Consider the following 24,020-nt stretch of genomic DNA (forward strand, 5'->3'; position numbering starts at 1 on the left):
GCTTTCTTCAATTAAAGTACATGTAGGTATTGCGTACTGGAGAGAAATCTGAGAATTAATGTTAATTTGTTTTTCTAAAATTTTATTGCTAGAAACTTCCTACACCAGTCTGATCTTATGTAACAAACATATTAAGTAGAACACACGCCTTCCTCGTGCTCTACTAATGACTTTGAATAGTAAAGTGCAAAGGTAGATAGGACTAGTTTCTCTGGAAAAGCGCGCGAGAGTATTGCGTTACTGGAGAGAAAACCGGGAAACTTCTGATTAATTTTATTTTTTATTTCGGACGTACCAAAATACCATTGCCATCTGATGTAACAAGCAACTTTTAGTGTATATATCTTCTTCTTGGTCTACAAATTACTGTGTGTCGCCGGTATCTGTCCTGATAGACGTCAGATACAATAGGCTTTTAGAATAACTATTTTGGCTCTCGTTTACAGCATTGTTTTCTGAGTTTTTGATTTACATTGCAATACCATTAGGAGATAACTGTATTGTATTTTAAGCTCCGACGGCATCAATTGGGGATTTGATGGTCGCAAATTAAGTTTACTGGCGACGCGTTAGCGGAGACAGTAAACGGGTATTTGCGACCATCAAATCCCCAATTGATGCCGTCGGAGCTTAAAATACAATAATGTTATCTCCATTCTAATGAAACTGACAGAAAACAACGTTAAATCATATATTTAAAATCTGTCATATGCCGTCTGCGCTTGCGCGTACGTCCCATAGCATCAATTGTCAATTGATGCCATGTAAGAAAGTGACGTTATCCAATCAAAATGAACGTTATAAACGTTGTTGCATTAGAATGGATTTTGCAATTGTGTACAACAGATTTTGATCCATGTTATACCCTTTGCATTTACCGTAACGAAAGCAGGTAATAGGGTGTGGTAAAGAGGACATTCATTGGCAGCAGTTCGACCGACGTAATGCCAATTCCTATCTTGTGAAGACAAGATAACTGTAACTGTTCGACGCACTGGCGGATCTATAAATTTTCACAAGGGAGGGGACCCGTTCCAGTCATGCCTTAGTGATTCCCTATATAATCAACCAAATGTTTCCCACGAAAGGGAGACTCGGTCACCCTGCCCCCTCCCCTAATCCGCATGTGACACGCTTAATACATCATTAGTTCAGGGATAAACAATGATATGTTTAAGAAACAGGATATGACATCCGATTCCAATGTTGATATTTCCATGTTGATAAATAGTTCGCTTTATGAAGAGTAAAATCAATTACAGAGCAGCAATTAATGACAGATTTTAACGGTTGAAATAAATAATGGAATACAGATTAACACAAACGTTTATTACACAATAAGGATCTGTATGACAGTTATATAATAAAAGTTGTTGACTGATCTTTTCTCAACGGTGCAATGAAAATAATTCATTGACATTATTCATTTGTGATCAATGGAAAACATACGATATCAGAATAACCATATTTAATACTATTTTGTGTTTATGTTTGCGTTAATATTATTACGATTTTGTCATTGCTGTCAAGTCAAAATGATTCTAGTTGAAAATATTTCATCCTTAGTTTCAGAAATGTTATCATTTATTTCTATTCGACTGTATTTGTAGTTCCTTGACAGACTACGTACATTTGGGAATAAGAAGTCAGTATATATTTCATTTATAGTCCCTTAAAGACGTTCACTATTTTGATCACTATTTTTCTATTAATTCGATACCGTTTTATTTTTACAATATTCCCATCTAAATCCTAAACTATGCCATAGTGTGTGGTGAAACATTTATTGTTAAAGACTGTATGCCCTCTAGCAAGTCTAGATGTCTTTTGATTATTTTTGTTGCTGTAGTTTTGTTTCATACTAAAACGAATTTTAGCTTGGGATTTTGCGTGATTTAAGAATGAAAAGAACTCTATGAATTGATGCCGGTGAATCTAGTATACGATCGTGTCTGTTAAATATTGCAAATTCGTCCTAATTTGTCTAGGGCTTTGTCGGATTATTTTGTTTACTGTTTTTATGGATATATATATATATATGTAAAGACAAGACTTTCTCCGTTCCACGTGGTGTAGTTATATGCAAAAACTTATTAAAGCCAAGAGATCGTTCATTTGAGCACAGTCTACCAGAAAACATTAAGCAAATTGATAAGAAGCTTTGTACTTATCACTACAATTCAGTAATAAAAGCTTAATCCTATCGAACAAATAATTATATAACAGTAATTACTGAATAACGTTTGCTAACATTGCAAATTCTTCTTTCAATAAACAATCGTGTGAACTGTAGTAATTTCAATCAAGTTGTATGTATGTCCCAAAGAACTGTAAGAACATTTGCCATGACAGATAACGGTGGATCCAAAGCCTTGAAGACAGATATAATATAATAGTACTTATCATCCATATGACACTGAGTTTCCCTTAGCGACCGGTTATGTTTAAGAACAGATTATTATTCTGGATTCCCATGTTTACAAATACTTTGTTTGGACTGAAATCAATTGAGAAGAAGTTAATATTGAATTTAACAGTCATAATGCATAATCGAGCGGAGACTGAGCCATTTATTATAATACAAGAACACCGGTGACAGACAGCTATACATTGTAAAGTATCATAACTGAACTATATTGTTGGTATAGTTATTATACTTCTGTATGGATTCTAAACCAAATCATATGCATTTAGTTCATTGCAAAATACAAAATCATACATATAAACCAAATCTTAAACACGTTTCCCTATCAATGTATGTAAAATGTATACACATCTCTGGTATAATTTATACAAAATCATACAAACTCCCTGTAACTGCAACAAAAATCATAGAAAAATTACTGTAGGTTTATGCCAAATCATACACGTCTTCCTGTTAATGTATACAAAATCATACACGTCTTCTTGTTAATGTATACAAAATCTTACACGTCTTCTTGTTAATGTATACAAAATCATAAACGTCTTCCTGTTAAAGTATACAAAATCATACACTTCTTTCTGTTAATGTATACAAAATCATACATTTCTATCTGTTCATTTATACAAAATCATACATGTCTCCCTGTTAATATATACAAATCTCCTTGTTAATGTATACAAAATTATACCCTTCTACCTGTTTATTTATACAAAATCAAACACCTCTATCTGTTCATTTATACAAAATCATACATGTCTCCCTGTTAATATATACAAACTCATACACGTCTCCTTGTTAATGTATACAAAATCATACATTTCTACCTGTTTATTTATACAAAATCAAACATCTCTATCTGTTCATTTATACAAAATTATACATGTCTCCCTGTTAATATATACAAAATCAAACACGTCTCCTTGTTAATGTATACAAAATTATACATCTCTCCTTGATAATGTTAATATATACAAAATCTAAAACACGTTTCCCTATTAATTTTTAGAAAAGCATACTTGTCCCCCTGTTAATGTATACACACTCATACACGTCCCCCTGTTAATGTACACAAAATCATTCACGCCCCCTGTTAATGTATACAAAATCATTCACGTCCCCCTGTTAATGTAAACAAAATCATCAACGTCCCCCTGTTAATGTATACAAAATCATTTCCGTCTCCCTGTTAATGTATACAAAAGCATACGTGTCCCCTGTTAATGTATACAAAATTATACAGGTCTCCCGGTTAATGTTTACAAAATCACACACGTCTCCTTGTTAATGTATGCAAAAGTATACACTTCTTACAAAAAGCATACTCGTCTTCCTGTTAATGTTTACAAAATTATAATCTTCTTTCTGTTAATGTATACAAAATCATACACATCTCCCTGTTAATGTAAACAAAATCTTTCACGTCTCCCTGTTAATGTATACAAATTCATACACGTCTTCCTGTTTATGTATATAAAATCATACACGTCTTCCTGTTAATGTATACAAAATCATACACGTGTTCCTGTTAATGTATATACACTCATTCCTGTCTCCCTGTTAATGTATACAAACTCATTCACGTCTCCCTGTTAATGTATACAAACTCATTCACGTCTCCCTGTTAATGTATACAAACTCATTCTTGTCTCCCTGTTAATGTATACAAAATCATACACGTCTTCCTGTTAATGTATACAAAATCATACACATGTTCCTGTTAATGTATACAAACTCATTCCTGTCTCCCTGTTAATGTATACAAACTCATTCCTGACTCCCTGTTAATGTATACAAACTCATTCACGTCCCCCTGTTAATGTATACAAAATCATTCACGTCCCTCTGTTAATGTAAACAAAATCATCCACGTCCCCCTGTTAATGTATACAAAATCATTTACGTCTCCCTGTTAATGTATACAAAAGCATACGTGTCACCCTGTTAATGTATACAAAATTATACAGGTCTCCCGGTTAATGTATACAAACCATACACGTCTCCTTGTTAATGTATGCAAAAGTATACACTTCTTACAAAAAGCATACTCGTCTTCATGTTAATGTTTACAAAATTATAATCTTCTTTCTGTTAATGTATACAAAATCATACACATCTCCCTGTTAATGTATACAAAATCTTTCACGTCTCCCTGTTAATGTATACAAATTCATACACGTCTTCCTGTTTATGTATATAAAATCATACACGTCTTCCTGTTAATGTATACAAAATCATACACGTGTTCCTGTTAATGTATACAAACTCATTCCTGTCTCCCTGTTAATGTATACAAACTCAATCACGTCTCCCTGTTAATGTATACAAACTCATTCACGTCTCCCTGTTAATGTATACAAACTCATTCTTGTCTCCCTGTTAATGTATACAAAATCATACATGTCTTCCTGTTAATGTATACAAAATCATACACGTGTTCCTGTTAATGTATACAAACTCATTCCTGTCTCCCTGTTAATGTATACAAACTCATTCACGTCTCCCTGTTAATGTATACAAACTCATTCACGTCCCCCTGTTAATGTATACAAAATCATTCACGTCCCCCTGTTAATGTAAACAAAATCATCCACATCCCCCCTGTTAATGTATACAAAATCATTTACGTCTCCCTGTTAATGTATACAAAAGCATACGTGTCACCCTGTTAATGTATACAAAATTATACACGTCTCCCGGTTAATGTATACAAAATCATACACGTCTCCTTGTTAATGTATGCAAAAGTATACACTTCTCACAAAAAGCATACTCGTGTCCTGTTAATGTTTACAAAATTATAATCTTCTTTCTGTTAATGTATACAAAATCAAACACATCTCCCTGTAAATGTATACACAATCTTTCACGTCTCCCTGTTAATGTATACAAATTCATACACGTCTTTCTGTTTATGTATATAAAATCATACACGTCTTCATGTTAATGTATACAACATCATACACGTGTTCCTGTTAATGTATACAAACTTATTCCTGTCTCCCTGTTAATGTATACAAACTCATTCACGTCTCCCTGTTAATGTATACAAACTCATTCTTGTCTCCCTGTTAATGTATACAAAATCATACACGTCTTCATGTTAATGTATACAAAATCATACACGTGTTCCTGTTTATGTATACAAACTCATTCCTGTCTCCCTGTTAATGTATAAAAACTCATTCACGTCTCCCTGTTAATGTATACAAACTCATTCACGTCTCCCTGTTAATGTATACAAACTTATTCTTGTCTCCCTGTTAATGTATACAAAATCATTCCTGTCTCCCTGTTAATGTATACAAACTCATTCACGTCTCCCTGTTAATGTATACAAACTCATTCACGTCTCCCTGTTAATGTTTACAAACTCATTCACGTCTCCCTGTTAATGTATACAAACTCCTTCTTGTCTCCCTGTTAATGTATACAAAATCATTCACGTCTCCTGTTAATGTATAGAAAACCGCCCACGTCTCTTTGTTAATGTATACAAAATCATTCACGTCTTCCTGATAATGTATACAAAATCTTACAGATCTCCCTGTTAATGTATACAAAATCGTACACGTCTCCCTGTAAATGTATACAAAGTCATACAAGTCTCCCTGTACACATAGATGTTATACCCATCTATCATTGGGTATTACATCTATGCTGTAAATGTACACAAACATATACACGTCTCCCTGTTAATGTATACAAAATCGTATACGTCTCCTTGTTAATGTATACAAAATCATACACGTCTTCTTGTTAATGTCTCCCAGTTATGTCTGAAAAATCGTTTACGTCTTTTTGTTAATGTATACAACATCATTCAAATCTACCTGTAAATGTAGGCGTACACCTCTTTCTGTTAATGTATACAAAATCACGTATGTCTGTCTCCCTGTTAACTGTTAACGTACACAAAATGAAATAATTGTCATAGTCTATCTAAATAAAATGATTTTGAAAATAAGTTTATGTGTTTAATAATTGAATTTTATTGATGGTTAAATACCCGTGAAAGTACCACTCCATTAAATTATATTTATAATGTTTACTAGTGTTTGTCTTCAACAAGAAATAATTGAATACTTGGAATCCACAATATTGTTGATAAATTAGGTCCAGTCTATCAAGTTAATAACTGAAAGCAAACATGTATTTAAGTTAAACAGCATGACACAATGCAAAATGCAAATAAAACTATAGTTAAAAAGGATAGTCAGATATGAAAATAACTCATTGCATTTGTTTTCACTCCATGCGTCTTCACACAGCAGGATGGGTTTTAACTACAAAACAGATTAAATAGAATATGCCACATTAACTATCAGCCCATTAATTAATTAGGAATAACTGTTTTATTATAATTTCGCCATTGCTTTTCGTTTTTTCTATGATCGTTAAAAGATGCGCTGCGACATGATATTGTATGAAAGCGAAACAAGCACTCGTGAAATACAACACAACGCATATTATTTGCACATAAAAGATATTTTTGCCAACATTTCAACACATTAACGTTTTAGTTTGATCAAAGTAAATTGAATCATACTCACGAATAAAAGTAAAAGAAGAAAGTAACTGGATCGTTTTAATGCATTATAAGTATAACATGCAATGGAATTATATTATCAAATGTACTTAAATCTTTGGTAATTTCATAAACAACCTTAAGATTTTATCGTTTGGCGATAGAATATGCCTTTGGGAATTGTTAAGAGATAAAAAAAAAAAAAAAAAAAAAAATGAACTTAACACGATTCTTCCAAATTTGAATGATAAAATACCGATCAAAGACTTTATTAGTTTTCAATATAGAATAACAAATTTAAGAAAAGAGTTCATAAATTGTTGGAGAACAGTCAGTTGTACTGTTTATAACACGGAATTCAACAAATAGTGGAAAAGTTTGGGAAACAAATATGAATATTTTTTGAAAATATATGGTTCTTTGGTCTTTCAAATTAAACGAAAGCGTATGCGTGACCGTAAATCACCTTGTTACATAGGGTTTTAATAATTGAAATATTCGAGAAAATGAAATTGTCTAAACCATGGGCGGTTCCAGTAAGTTTTAAACGGGGTTCCCAACACAGGAAAAATGGGCTAGGTTCTAACCACATGTTCCCATTCAAATGCATTGATTGATTGTTCAAATAAAAGGGAGGGGGTTTTACCCCCTGGATCCCCACTGTATACAACAGCTACATGAACAAAGTATGTAATATGCTTTATGTTGTTTATGCTAACTCATGCATGCTATTTCGTCTAATTTTTTTTAATTGATTAAAGAGCAGTTAATTACTCGATGTCATATTGCTACTTTGCGTACTGTTTCAGGGATCAATGAGTAAAGTGAAGTTAATTTATTCTTCAGTTATTTATTTTGAAACACGTTTTTGTTTGAACTCTTTGAAAATGATGCACTATTGTAAGTTTCCTTTAATCCATCATGTTTCATTTTATATATCATAAATACATTCATTTGAAGTGCATGCGCGCAAAAATTCTATAAATCAAAAGCGAAATGACGCCTTTTCAGGCCTTTACAAAAATTTCTATTCGATCAAATAGAGTTACAAAATAAACTGTACATGATGTATAAACTCATCTAGTTTATCTCGCAACCTCTCTACTAGCCTCTCTATTGCGTACGAAACTTTGAAGATGAAAATACATTCGATATCGGTTATAATGAGCATGATTTAAAAGAAAACCCAGTGAAATATTTGTATATGTGGCATTTTTATTTTACACAAGGAAATAAACATGACACATTTAATGCTATATAACAATGCTAGTTAATGCACGTATCTCGTGTGTAGAAAGACTTATAAGCACATATTATATTGTCTAACAGAAGAAATAATTATTTTTACGACATTATTTATGTTTTAAATAGGTGAAATGTACATTGCATGTTGAAACAATAAATTTAAATGGAATTAAAGCTACAAATAAAACGGTTATATTGCGATCGTAGGCGGTAGTCTTTCTAGCTTTTGTAGCAATTGAGCATGTTCAGAAATAAATAGAGACACTAACTGGTACTTGATTTATTGTTGCCATTTATTACTGTATCTTTTCAATTGCTATTTCGTTAAAAGTTCGTACACTATTTTGAAAAGTCAGAGTTTCTTTTTTAGTTTGTTGTTGTTGTTTAGTTTTCCAATAGTGCAGATTGACCAATCGCCTTTTACAAAAAACACTATACTAACTTTTGACTTTCATTCGTATCTTTTCTCAGCTTTATGTCATTTATGTAAATCATGATTTGAAGATTAAGGTTAGAAAAACGATAATGAATAAATCAAAGTTGCAACGTAGTTTTAATTGGATCTAGATTGTTTATCATTTATTTTTGTAGGCAATTTACTTTCATTGGTTTTTTTAATCAGAACATTTGAAATGTTTCAATATAAAAACTGAAAATGGCGACATAAGTAGTAATTTAGTCACACGTTTCTATGGAAACATACTAAAGCCTTTTGATTTAGATGACGTTTTTTAATCAAGGTTTGGTGACTCATCACGAGTTCGCCACTACTCTGTATTTATACCTAATTTAAGATCATTGATTTACCATAAACTGTACAATCACCTGTTTGACTCTTATGTCGGGTTTAATTTGTAATGGTCGCACATCCGGTTAATTGACTCTATATCCGGAATAGCACTAATAAATTGTCATGATTTACAAATTTTCTCTACTAATGACTATGTATAGGTATTTGGTCATTCCCATAAACTCCGTGATACATCCATAAACTGCTGAGATATGTAGATTTCATAGCGATGAATACCAAAGTAGAGTTTGATGTCTGCCATAGAATATCAGAACATAAAAATAATAATGTAGACATGGCATGACTTGAAGGTATGAAAATATGTCTAAACATTGATTTTTAATAAAATACTACAAATGCATTTTCCCCAGTGAAACTGATATTGTGATAAAATTCCCCCTCGTTTTTACTATTTATCAGTGATGTAACTTCTGTGCCTCAATGTGATTAAAGGAGATTTTGGTTAAAACTTTAATCATACAGGAACCCGACACCAAATATAGAAAAAATACATGTGGTCAACAAGTCTACAGATAGCCAAAAATCTAGACAATTTAAGAATTCAATCATATTATACGATGTTTATTCATTCATAGATGTTTACATGTTTTAGTTGTCTGTCTTTAAAAAGCTGCAAGTCCTTCATTTTGAAGTTTTCTTTAGGTCTACTGATGTATCTCAAAGCCATCGCATGTGTTTGACTTGCGGTGTTATTTTGCAATGGAAAAATAGCTACCGACATATTCTACTGGTATTATTGGATACTTCATACTTTCGGAACTATTTCGCAAATCAACATAACTTATATATATACATACTGTCATCTTGATGTCATTGCATGGTTTCAACAAATGGCGTTAGCGCCATTCAATATCAACAAATGGCGTTAGCGCCATTCAATATCAACAAATGGCGTTAGCGCCATTCAATATCAACAAATGGCGTTAGCGCCATTCAATATCAACAAATGGCGTTAGCGCCATTCAATATAAACCAGTGTCATTTTGATGTCATTCTGTGGTTGCGAATTATGGCATAGTTGCACCATTGACTTTAAGCTACTACAATCTTGATGTTTTGCATGTTTCGATTTGAAGAAAAAAGTACTGAAGTAGCCATGATTTCATCATGTTCAACTGAGGGAAGAACTATAAAATACGAAAGAAAAGAAAAACAACGATAAAATCAATACCAACTCAAATTGGATAATGATTTATCATATGATATTATGCAATTGGTGCGGAACCAATTTAATTATCAAACTAATATTGCACCTATTCAAATTCATGTTTTTAATTTCAGCAAAAAAGTTCCAAGATTTTTTTTATTTCGCTCCTTTTTAATCTTAGAAATGTCTGTTCTGTTATTTCTTTCACGGGAGAGTCAGTAACCAGACTGTATGATTCGCTATATCTTCTCAACTTTCATGGATTAATTTAAGATCAAGGAATATTATTTCTTTGATACCAAGATGACATGCTTAAAGATAAAAGAAAATGATTTATTGAAAATTTTATCAATGTCAGTTTCTATCAAGACAAACTTCTCAAAGGAGTCCTTGATAATCCTAATGAATAGAGCCTATTACAGACTATTCATTGTCTTTAGAAAACATTTGTGAAATTTGTCAAATGGACAAAATTACAAGATCTCAATTAATTCATCTAAAATTTGAATTAGTCATAGCTTGATAATTCTTTAATGCGTCATCGAACAGTATTGTCCACACGTGATGCTAAATTGTTCCATAATAAGTGAATCAAAATGGTAATGCGATATTCCTTGAAAAAAGAGAAATATCAATTCACAACGCGCATATCGAAGTTATTGAATGTCAGGTAAGATCCTACATGAATACGAAGTTGATAACATTGTTTGCAACACAACATCAGTGCCATCCCATCATATATTCAAATACAAGTTGTGGATTCCGGAAACTGATTCCGGAAACTGATCGTGTTATATGTATTATATGCAATTGGATTTTTTTAAAATCTATTGTTTTCTAGTTTTGACACATCTATATTTGGTGAATTGACAAATGTATCCATAATTTCCAAAAATGAGAAGAATAATACATGTTCGTTTCCGTAAATTGTCCTTGTGTGAATGGCTCACGCGAATGATCACTCAGACAGTTACTCAAGATGTATAAAAGGCGACCGACAAAATCTGAAAATCTGAATGCATGCAATAATAAAGGATACTATCATTTTATCTATAGTAAAGAGAGTATTATCAAGACATCGGTGAACGTTATTTTCATGTTGCTGACTACCAGTATCTATTAAATGAAAACTTTTAAGTTATGCTAGTTATTGTTACTGAGATGAAGAATATGAATAGAAGAACTTTTCCATTTACGTTTAGTTATTCCTCCGTATATCCTTTTAATATTAGACTGTACATTAACAACGAACCCAGTGTATACCCTCTACTCAAGTGCCAGTCCAAATAGTTTTCTCTTTACATTTGTCTATCCATGCACTTTACAGAACCTACCTGATTAAAATTGTTAGTTCTACTAGATCCCGAAATATTTGCATCCCAGAAAGATACAAAAAAAAAAATGCAATAGAAAAACAATAATTATACTAATATACTAATGAAATTTCAGTTTTTGTTGGTTTGTTTACTGCGCGATTTCAACTATAAATGCCATTGAGCCAGTTAAATGTAAGAGGGAACTGTTTTTTTTTTTAACTATGCCAATTGATAATTTGATTTGTTTGGTCTTTGAGAAGTGTAGTTGCTTTTTGGTAACTTCTTTTGTCAGCTATTTTGTCGCCTGTATTGAATTTATTCACAACTTTTTCTAAACTAATACGTTATGAAGATATGTCCGTCGTTAAACTGACCGCACCACGGACCCATAGATGTCTACATGTATCTTTGAACAAATTATTTCTGTTGTTCAGTTGCTAAATCACTGGTGTTTTCCCTATATCTACTTTCATTCATTTTTATTAATTAACAATACAGTTTTTATATTTGCTTTGCAATTATTGAGTAAAGAATTCATTGGAAACATCATGGAATATTTATAATTGGAATTGAATAATGACGTTATGATTCAGTGGTTTAATTTCTCGGAATGTTTCGTGATTTATCACCTTGATACCATCTGTTATGGTAATATCTATAATTGATAAATTACTACGAACGGTCATTGATAAATTAGATTTATATTATCAATTATACCGGTCTCATGACAGATAATTCATACTTCTAGTCTACGATGTTTACATAAGACAGGAATATATGACATCATAGAATGCTAATATCCACAACATTTCAACTCTGGTAGATAGTTGTCTAATTGGCAATCATCATAGATTACCATATATATATATATGCTTGTCTTTGTATATATAAATGATATACACTAAAACAAACATTTATTTAAGAATTGAATGCTTCTTTTTGTAAATTCATTTGGGTGTAAAAGCGTTGACCGAAGTTCATTCTAAAAATGTGCGCACGGTCAACGCTTTTACAACCCTATGAAGTTACAAAAAGAAGCATTCAATACTTATAATTACATTTTTTTAGCTATAATCAAGAAAAAACGAATTTTATATTGTTTTTTATTTAATTCACCTGTGCACTTTATTGTGGGACCACGTGCTATCATGAATGAAAAGTATTATTGAGTGATACAATTGCTTACGGAATAACACGTGATGTGCTGTTAGCTAATCAGAATAAAGTATTATAATGAAACATACATCTAATGTAATTATATAGTTTTATCAATCAAAAACAGATCAGTCTTCTAGCATTTTGTAATTCACTTATTTTGTACCACTAAGTATAGTAGCCAGACTACCAATAGTTTATGACAATTACACACGCTATAATTTAATGCACATGGCAAAGAGTTTACTATACGAACAAAAAGAATCCGTCAATGAGACAGTAACCAACAAGGAACAAGAAACATATTCAGAGATTGCTATACAACATCTAACAACGAACAACCCCCACAGAGTATGACATGCTCTGAATCACACCGACCTCAGTATATTTTGGCTTACCATTATAACATTTAAACTTCTGTTTTTAATTTATATAGTAACCATTCGTGAATATAAGTCTATAAGGCTTTGTAGCATTAGTAATGGTACCTTTAATGCTAAAGAAATCAAACATGATTGGAGATGAAAATCGACATGCCACCTTTGATTGGTTGGTTATTACAATGGAACAGAATTAAGCAATAGTATATATAAAGCAAGGAATAATCCCTTTTAGCAAAAGAATGATTGAATCGGCAGTTTTTGTATTCCTTTGATTTGTATTTCCCTCCCTTCTCTTGAATTTTGTGTTGGTATTTTCCTGTACCCAAATGGTTCACAAAAACATTTGTTTTATTTTATATTATAGTAACATTGATCAAACATATTTCCTGAATAATAAATTATATCAAATAGTTATGTTTGCCTGTTTGTGATATTGTATGCTATGCTTTTGCCTTGTTACTGGTGACACACATATAATGTGAGCATCTTGCTTTCAAGAGAAATTAACACTTTGTAGTAATGACAAATCAATTAATCCTATAACCTGTTGTTGTATGATGGAATTAACTTTATTATCGACTAGATGGTCTTCTCTGCAACAAAACACCATTCTATCTCCATTAGAATTGACAGATTACGTGGTTTATAGTTGGATTATGGGTCTTAAACAATAGACGTCAGTTTTAATGAGTCAGTCCTGTTAAATAATGTACATAGCTATCTGTTGGGTTTGTTGGTTATTAGTTATGAAGCAAAGTTAGCCATATTCTGGTCTGAATCTTAAAAACAGCCATTTAATAACGATGATGAAATGACATAACTGTCATATATTTTTTTCTAGGATGATAAATTCATTAAATTATTTTAAGGTGGTACCTAACACTACAGGGAGATAACTCTGTAAAGTCAGCTAAACGTTTTAATTACGTTGTGTTGTAAAAGGAATATTAAGCTTTTCAATGATCAAAATTGATACTTGTCAAACTGCTATATAACCAGTGTAATTTTTCTGACAAAACGGTTGGTTAAAAAAAATTTTATTTTTATATTTTTGTTAAAGGGTCAAAGTTAATATTTTGACAAAATTTTATGAAAATTAAACGAGTCAAATTAATTTTAGTGAAAGTGTTGGGTACCACCTTAACAAGAGTCATTTGCGATGTCATGTTCAATTTAATATTCTACTATTTTTTTTCCTTAATGAAGCCGCAAAAAATGTTCAAACGATTAGTGTTTAGTTCACGTAACACAGGCACTTGTCTCAGAATTTGTTTTTTTCCTATATATTTTAATAAAATATTAAGGTATATATGAATGTTTTTTTCTGAGACAAGTGTCTGTGTCACGTAAGCAGAGAATGAACTTCAGTGTAAATACATGCCTTGCGAGAATTGTTATCATGAACAGTTTCACAGTTTTCTGGTATTTTGTTGTACCTTCAGAACTTAGACAGCAGTGACTGTGAGACAACGAACATCAATAAAGTTTTTTCTTTGAGTTTTGTAAAGTGCGAGTGATATGCATTAATACAACTATAACCGTCTTGTCCATTTGGTTATTACAATGTAGTTTTATTGTGGACATTCAATCAAAGTTATTAACTTTAAGTTAGTAGAAATGAAAATATTACCAAGATAGCTGTCTATTCTTTTGTATAACTTCGTTATCTTTGATACCAGACAAAGTAATAGAATTAAAATAATCGGACTCTCTGAATTATAGATGATTTATCTGTAAAATGACCACGAGCATGTGGTCAATTTTGTTTCGACAGCGCTTGATGATGGATAATTTGGTTTAGATTTTGTTCACATCTCCTTTTAATTGAGCGTGTCCTGAGGCTTTTGTAGAGTTTGTGTCTTTCCGATCAATCAACTCGTATAGTCTCCAGTGTACGAAGACAACATAAGATACCAGTTTCTCTTCGTAAACAGCAACATTGACTTGCTAAGGTATAAATAGTTATTCTATTTACTCATCTATTTAATTTTCTATACAATTGTAGTCAAATGTATTCTGACGTACATGAAGGATCATGAAGTAATTTTCAGCAAATACATATACACATAATATAACCACTCTAAATTTTAGTGCAGTAATATTTAATTTGCAAATATGCGGATATATTTGTCATTAAGGAAATTTTGTGTTTATTGCAGACCTCTGGTAGTTTTTGTTGGAGTTATACATATGTTGTTTTAAAACCAGGAACAATTTAAAGCTGGACAAAGGGAAAACAGTTGTCTATTGTTGAAGCGGCATGTTGCGACTAGTTAATTGTTGTCTTTCTTTCAATATCGTTTGTTTGCTGTCTTATCATTTGAAGTATACTAGTTTTTGTTATGTCATGCAAATATAAATCGCCAAAAAGGTTGATTTACATGTACATGACGTATGCGTTCTTCCAAAGTGTTGCACAAACTATTGTAGAGTGTAAATCTAAAATCATTATATACTGCGATCTATTGATTCTTTTATTTTCAAATTACAATCATGTGGAAGGTAAGATCGTTCAAACACTATCTTACATGAATATCCCATCCCACAGTTCATACAGGTACGAAGTGTGTCATGCTTTACTTTAAACCCCATGTTGAATTAACAAAAGATATCCCTGCTTTCGAGTTGGCTTTAAAGATGTTCAAAATAATGGCTCATTGCTGAAGGCCGTATTGTGAACTAAAGTTGTAAATGTCTGTGTCATTTGGTCTCTTGTGGAAAGTGCAATTGTCTCATTGGCAATAACACTACATCTTCTCTTTTATATAAAGGTACTATATACGTGTAAAAAATATATCAAGGGGCAATCAAAAGTCAGAAGTAGAAATAGAACTGTATTATTCGATGGAACTAAAATAATAATCCCAATAATTTAATTTTAGTCGAAAGAAGTGTTATCAACACATATAAAAACGCAGGTCAATTGATATCTGTCATACTTGTACGTATCTTCGTTCGTTTGTTTGTGCCTATAAAAAAGGACATAAGACTTTTAAATACAAACGTGTCCACAAATCTATTCTTCATCAATACATGTCCTCCTATATGTATTTGCATGAAAAAATTTTGATGAACTTTTGCCATTAGAGATATGCAACATAAACCTATGCATTAAATTCCACTAAATGATGCTTTCGATACAGCAAAAAGACAAATTTCATACACAGGAATAGACAGGGAGCCATGGTTAATTGTTGAATTATGGTCTTTTAACTATGACACAGTGGTTTTAGGATCCAATCGTGTTAAATAATTGATGTATTAGGATACATTATTGGTCATTTGATATGATCATAAAAGGCTTCTAAAATTGTTATTGTATCAAAGAAAAATGAAGAGTGTTATTTCAGTTGCGCAACAAAACACAGAAAACCAGCTTTAAAGTGGTTTGGAAACTCTCTGGGAATAACTGTTGTATATACTCAGATGATGTATATATTTGAGTGTAAGAAATAAACCTATTTCGAATGACGTCTGCTCATTAAATATAACGAAAAAAAGATACTTTAATATACAACGGAAAACAACTGCTATTAAAAATATAGTCTGTTCTTTAAATATAGAACTATTTAGGGTATGGAAGCAATACGTTATTTAGTATTTATAAATCTTACGAATAAAAGAACAGTTTAAAACTTGCTGCTATCCCTAAAACTGTAGAAATTCAAAGGTTATTACAGACATTGTATAATAATTTGTAGTACTATGTATATTCAGAATTGGTTATTAGAACGGTTATCAATCCTTCAACATTGTTCAAAGACTAGACTAAGTTAAGTTTTAATTTTCTGTTTCAACCCTTTAGCTCCATGTATTAACACATCTTTGACTTTCCTAACTTTGCAAAATGAGCGTTCTCTCCGAAAGCACCAAACTCAGTACAGTTTACCATATATCTGTTATGTTTCGTTCCTGTCATGTTTAATACAGGTTACAATACAGAGGTATACTCGAGTGATAATAGTAGCTGACAGTCTGTTAATTAACGATGCATCATTAGGACGTCTCTAATATCATGTACAACATATGGCTAAACCATTTAACTCTCAGTCTTACATAATTAATTCTCTGATCTTTAAACAGCTGTGCGCTTCAAAAACATCTTTCCTGTTACCAGCTGTTTGTGTTTTCTTTCGTTTTCATTATTAATAATCTATAAATACCGTCTTTCCTCTAAACAAACGTTGTCTGATGTAATTTTTGTTATGATTTTCTGTCTGTTGTGTTTGGTACAAAGCTGTTATGATTTATGTCTTTGATTATATAAACGTGTATGACGTATGAGAGAGAAAAGTTTAGCTAATATCTAAGTGTAATTTATCATTTGAAAAAAATGAAAGATTGACTTTCACAACTGTTACAGAAATAAGGCATAATGACATGGGTTATTGATATTTCTTTTGCATGTGGCATATAAGCATATGGAGATATAACTCTTAAAAAAATAAACTATATGACATTTGATGTACACGGAGTAAATATTTGAATAATACCAAAAAAGTTAATCCTATATGAGATTTCTTTTCTTTTTCAAATAATATTAGGGAAAATAGTTTTGCCAGAGAGTTATTAAAGAGAAATAAATATAATCTGTAACTTCTTCACTGAGGTTTATTCCTCTAGGTATATTATGGTAAAAAATAATCTGAAATTGACGTCAAATTCATCGCATGCATGTACGCGCGTCAGTCTGTATTCTAATCAATTGAGAGAGTTATATACTGCACAATTGCTTCATAATAAACATTAAGTGCAGACGTGAGAGTTATATAATGGTAAGCAGATTTTTGTCATTTATCATTTTAACACCATGTATTTTTATTTTGATACAAGTAAAAATGGATTTTGTTCATGCTGATTGTCATTGGTCCTTGAGCATGCACATGTTATAAAATCATTAAACAATTTGTACAATATTACGTAACAGCACCCAGACAACGGCTTTTTAATAGTTAAAATCAAATGTTTTCATCGAAAAACATGATTTTTACAAATCTATTGAAAAAAAAACTGAACTTGTTCACCTTAATTGTAATAAAAATTATACTTTTGTTACTTAAATAAAATAACTAACCAACAAAGGAAACAAACTTTAAATTGATATCTACCGTACACAACTTCATCTGTAAAAACGAATGATGTTGCATGCCTCGGATAGCAACACGATACAGTATGTTTTTCTGTATAATATCGAAAGTCTTTCAGTTATTAACATATTTTCTTTCAGATATGTCCAAATGAGATTGTTTAAGAATTTGAAATCAAACTAAATGATATAGAAAAAAAAGGTTTGATCATTTGCAAGGACACTGGTCAACAACTGAACATTTTTTCTGCATACAGACAGGGTTTACATTTCATAGTACATGATTTCTAGACACATTCATCATGAGCCTTATATTTTTTTTTTACAGATTCGAGGAAGCAAATATAATCCAGGGTGGCAGTATGACGCCAACGCGATGGAATTTACTCATCAACGGGAGCTTGCGCAGAGGGAGAGGAAAAGAACCTCCCTAGGAACTTACAAGGTATGATCATTCTAGTAATAGAAAGAAAAACAATAGATAAACAGAAGGGGAAATAGATTTAAAGGAGGGAAATAGATATAAAAGAGGGAAATAGACATAAAAGGGAATCAAAGCCAATAAGCCAAGAAGACAGAAAAACCCAAGGCAAAATACAAAAAAAAAAAACAAGATGAAAAGATAAACAACAGTCCACAAAAACCGATTTCAACTAATAATAATTCAAACTGCATATAATTTTGGAAAACATGATCTTAATGTCCTCGCTTCAACCCGACTGCGCATTTTTTATTAACACTATCAAGCACAAAAAAAATGACAAACATGATAGTTTTTGTACGAATTAAGAAGTACTAGTAGTTGTCAAGACAAACATGATAGTTTTTGTACGAATTAAGAAGTACTAGTAGTAGTCAATCCAGAGTTCCCAAAAAGAACACGTTATATTAATAATCAAGTTTGATTATGATGTAAAATTTTACAAGTTAACAGTAAAGAACTTTTAAAATCTATCAAATTATTGCTTGCCCTCATTGAAAAATATACTATCCAAGATATAGGACAATTTCTAACTTTTTTTTTTGTTTATTTTCAACTCCAAATTAATGTTGATACACCTCCTGATAATAAGTTCCAAAAAGGAGTGCAGGTGAAACAAAATTATGGTGGTAAGAAACTGATACACATTTAAAGCAGTAATTGTTGTGTTTATTGTTTGACAATGTCATAAAAAGGAGAAGTTGGATGCCGATGAATATCAAAGACTTACAAAAAAAAAAGATTAAACATAATAAAAGAATGTGTAGAACAGCATAGTCGAAATAAATCTAAAATTAGAAAAGAAAAGCTGAACGTCTGCCCTGACTGACATAATCTGATAACAAATTACATTTTCAGATGCCAGCAAGGTTATTATTTTTAAGTGGACAAAAAATATTCATTCAAGTGGTAAAACTTTCCTTTGAATATTTTTTTTTATCTCTTTGTTGCTCGGTCTTTGATGCGTGTGCTGTGTAAATTCTTACGCTTGTTATTTTGTTGTATATATACACATGTTGTTTCTGTTTATATAGGATTGAATTTTCCTTTGAATGTTTTTTTTTTGTCATTTTGTTGCACGTGCTATGTGTAGATTCTTACACATGTACTGTTGTTGTATGTTCAAATGTTGTTTTATGTTTTTTAATAGGATTATGAAAGTACAGGGATATTCGAGGCTCAGACAGAATTAGAGTCAAAACAAAAAGCAGAAGAAGATAAGTTATATGAACAATTCTCACATGAACGTCAAACTCTCAAGAAACGCTTAGAAGAGGAGTTTCAAAAAGAACAAGAAAAATCTGCCAAAGAGCATTTATCAAGTTTGACAAAAAGTTCGCCAAGTAAGACTAAAGTTAAAAAGTTAAAAGAACCAGATAAAACGGGGGAGCAGTATCAACAGCAGAAGGATGAACGTCTCAAAGCATCATTGGAACGTCTTACATCAGAGGAGAGGTCACGAGTAGCAAAAATGATACAGAAACATAGCGAGGAAATGTTACTGATGATAGCTGAAAAACTGGCTGCCAACGAGGTATGTAAATATACTGTGAATTCATTTTTATTCATTGTAGTCCAATTTTTGTGGGTTTCGTGGGTACAGGTGAACCCCGAATTTAAATGTTCAACAAATTTCAAATTTTCTATGGGCTTGTATGCAGAGATTGGTAAAGCCACAGAATCAAATATCCACGAAATTGCAATTTTTCTTTAATCAACGAAAATTGATACCCACGAAAATAAAGAAATCCTCAGTAAACAAACATGTGCAGCACACTTAACATATAAATACGGATGTTTTGATAAAAAATTTCAAACTTATTTATTCAATATTATCTGAACTTTTGATATTATTTTGATGAAAGGAAACTGGTGTAGTGGACATGTGTTACCTCGCTTAACTTAACATATAAATCAAACAATCTGTTTATGTTACTTTCTGCACGCTCGAGATCAATGAAGATTTTCAAATAAAAACATTGTATACAGACAAAAAAACGAGGCAGATTGTTTATTATGATTATTAACGATATAATCTTAAATCAGCGTTTCACATGTGTACATCAGAAGAAAAAATACGAGATGATCTCTTGATAAGGAAGAAACATGGTACAGAGTATATCGCATACACAAAATATCAACTTATTTTTTCTTGTTTGTAATTGTTTGTAATCAATATATTTAATTGTTTTTATAGAGTTCCCCAGAAACAGAAGAGGCAACTCCAGATACAGAGGTTCTGTCCCGACCCCCACCTGTAGCACCGCCTGAGTTCAGACGATCAGGACTTTTCAAAACCCCGGAGGAATTCAGTTGTATAGATGACCAAGTTATTGAAGTGAGTAGAAAAGTCTTCAATAAGGTAGACATATTTCTTGTATAAAGGTTGAGTTGTTGAGAGGGGTTAAAAAGTGAATAGATCGGGCTTCAGTTTGTTTTTACATTCTCGAATATATTGATTGGAGCGAAACCTTTTTACTGTTATTTTTGAATTTTAGAAATACTACAATCTTCCGAAAATCTATATTTGCACGAACAAATAATAAGAATACTGGATATTGAAAATTATTGTTTCTAAATTTCTTAATTAAAAAAAAAAGGAAACACAAATAAAATTTATAATGATAATAATAATGAAAATACTGATGACAAATGAAATAAAACGATAAACTTAAAATAGAAGCTATCTCAAAATAGTGATTTTTTGTAATTGTTCAATTGTCTTGCATAGGTCGTAGTGGCAAACATTGGAGTACTTTTTAAGTTAGCTCGGTTATACAGTTTTGTGTTTTTACACCAGATGTAAAGCAGCAATGCAATGATTGAGACAAATAACGAATGTCTTTTAATATCTAACATCAAGTACATCTTGAAAATTATCCAAACCTTTACAGTAAAAAAAGAAAGATCTAAGATGCACTTTTTGCACCATTTTCACCAGTTCCTTTGTGATCTTATCATCAGTTCTCTTCAAAAGTAATATATTATATCTGATGACTTTTTCACTTTTATCTAATGAAATTACGACAATGCGTATTTACTGTTTTTGCCTTATTATATCATTATTGCATAATTTTTCAATTTGTTTCTGATATTTCTGATGTTTATGATCGATAGTTATGTGGATATTTAACAGGTTGCGAAGCAAGAGTATTGTTCCTTCACAGACTTGGTTAAAGATTTGATTACAAGTTGTCAGACTGATCTGGAAAAAGTCAGGTAAGTTAAGATTTATCTGTCGGTAATTCGGTAAGGCAAGGTAAACGAGGCTGTTAGAAAATACAAAAAGGTATTGCAGAATATAAAACATCATATCATCTTTGCTGCTTTTTGAACAGAATGGTATAAAACCAATTTATTTCAATGTACATGCATACATAATATAAACATCATTATTATTTTGTCCATTCAAGTTTAAGATTAAAATTTTAAAGCTCTGCCGGCATAGTCACGAGGTTAATTTTTTTTTTTTTTTTTTTTTTTTTTTAAATTATACATACTTTATTGAAAACTTTCACATTTGTTAGTTTGATACAGAAAGTACCGGTACCTTATCCCGGCCTCGTTAAACATTAGATTGTATATTTAGAAAAATTGTTAGTAATTGTTAGTACTCAAAATTACAAAATATATATACAGTATATTATTGTGTATCAATTATTTCAATATTGATCAATAAAGTGAGAATTTTATTTAAGAGAGAATGTGAGAAGAGAAGAGAAAATAATAAATAAAAAAAACACAAATACAAAACAAAAAAAACAAAAAATAAAAACTAGAGAAAAAAAAATAAAAATAAAAAATAGAAAGTCCTTGAAATTTGGAATTTGGCAGCAGTATTTTTTTTGGCAACAATTAAATAGATTTGGCAAAGTTGGTTTTCCATTGTAAATAATTCATACAAACACAAAATAGATATTAGAGAATGTATATGCATTTTAGGCACAAAACAAGAACAAAAGACAATAAACAATAAACAACATATAACAGTATATTAAATAAAAACATATATGATGGTGTGAAAAGGCTAAAATAAAATGCACAATAACATTACATAGGGTAATGCTAATTAAGTTGCTTAAGTGTAAATTATTCTAATAATGGAAGCCAGGGGTCCCAGTAGAGGTTGGCAATGTGAAGAGGCTTTGTTTTAAAAAATATATTCTTTTCTAGTATTAGATTTTCTTTTAGATAGTTTTTTAGCCCTGCAAAATTTACTTGATTTTCACACAGTTTTGTTCTATAGATAAAGAATTTTGATAAAAGTATTATTAAGTTTTTTATTTTATTATTTTCTGTTTTTCCTAAATTTCCAAATAAAATTATATCCATGTTAAATGGAATAATTATTTGTGTTTGGTTATAAATCCAGTCCATGAGTCTTATCCACAGATCTGCTATTTTATGGCATGTCCAAAATATGTGTTCAATATCTTCAGTAACTTCACTGCAGAAAGTACATTTATCGCTTTGTTTTATTTTTATCTTAAATAAAAATTTATTTGTGCCCAATATTCTGTGTATTATTCTATATTGGAACCAGTGGAGTTTTGAGCTTTTTGTGGAGTAAAAAGACATATTATGCACAGTTTTCCAATCAAAATTTTTGTTGAGTGTTAAGGACCATTTTTCTTCACATCTAAGTTTAGTACTGCTTTTTTCAAATAAAACATTATACATATCTTTCGAGCCTTTTCTTGATAAAAAAAATATTCTTATATTATTTGGCATAATTGGTCCTAGTGTTTTATAACAATTGTTTATAGATATATAGTTTTTTAAAGCCTTTTTATATGATTTTATTGATGAAATGACCCCATTATAAGTAAGAAAGTTTGACTTAATTTTATAAATGTTTTGGAATTGTTGAAAAGTCATTAGTTTTCCCTCATCGTTTAATAAATCATTTATCAAAAAGATCCCTTTATCTATCCAGTCTTTATAGAAAATGGATGTTGTTCCTATTTTTATGTTTACATTATTCCAGAGCGAATCTGATAAAAACTCCTCTTCATTTTTTGGTATGAATTTATTTTGTAAATCTGTCCAAGCTTTAAAAACTTCTTCCCAAAAAGGGTTTTTACATCTTTTTGTTGGGCCTAAATAAACAAGGTTTTCAATACTAATTTTTTCAGTACTTTCTAATAGCTTATTTAGTTTTGGGTTGTTTTTCAACAACCGTCTTATCCAAGTTAGTTTCAATCCTTTTATATATTTGTCAATATCTATCATTTTCAGCCCTCCTAATTTGTGTTCAGAACATAATATTTCTCTTTTTATCTTGTCAGGTTTGTTTTCCCAAATAAATGAATAAATTTTGTCAGTTAGTTGTTTTAAAGTATTTTTGCATGGTGCTTGTAATGTTAAAAACAGATGGTTCAATTTTGAAATAATTAGTGTCTTAATGATAGTTATTTTTCCAACTGGTGTTAATGTTTGTTTAGAC

General features: G+C 31.0%; 1 protein-coding gene across 3 annotated transcripts in view; it reads left to right on the top strand.

Moving 5' to 3' along the window:
- Nucleotides 1–24,020, top strand: part of LOC139528627 (lim and transglutaminase domain protein ltd-1-like) — a 33,681-nt gene that overhangs the window by 5,697 nt on the left and 3,964 nt on the right. For 2 of the 3 annotated variants that reach the window (XM_071324693.1, XM_071324694.1), the window contains exons 2-5: nucleotides 18,422–18,538; nucleotides 19,725–20,108; nucleotides 20,772–20,912; nucleotides 21,711–21,793. In XM_071324693.1, coding sequence (XP_071180794.1) covers nucleotides 18,422–18,538; nucleotides 19,725–20,108; nucleotides 20,772–20,912; nucleotides 21,711–21,793 — 725 coding nt within the window. Of the gene's footprint in view, nucleotides 1–17,657; nucleotides 17,783–18,421; nucleotides 18,539–19,724; nucleotides 20,109–20,771; nucleotides 20,913–21,710; nucleotides 21,794–24,020 lie in introns of those variants that run through there. The other variant, XM_071324695.1, reaches the window with a different exon arrangement.

This window comes from Mytilus edulis, chromosome 6 (assembly GCF_963676685.1).
Source record: "Mytilus edulis chromosome 6, xbMytEdul2.2, whole genome shotgun sequence".
NCBI lineage: Eukaryota > Metazoa > Mollusca > Bivalvia > Mytilida > Mytilidae > Mytilus > Mytilus edulis.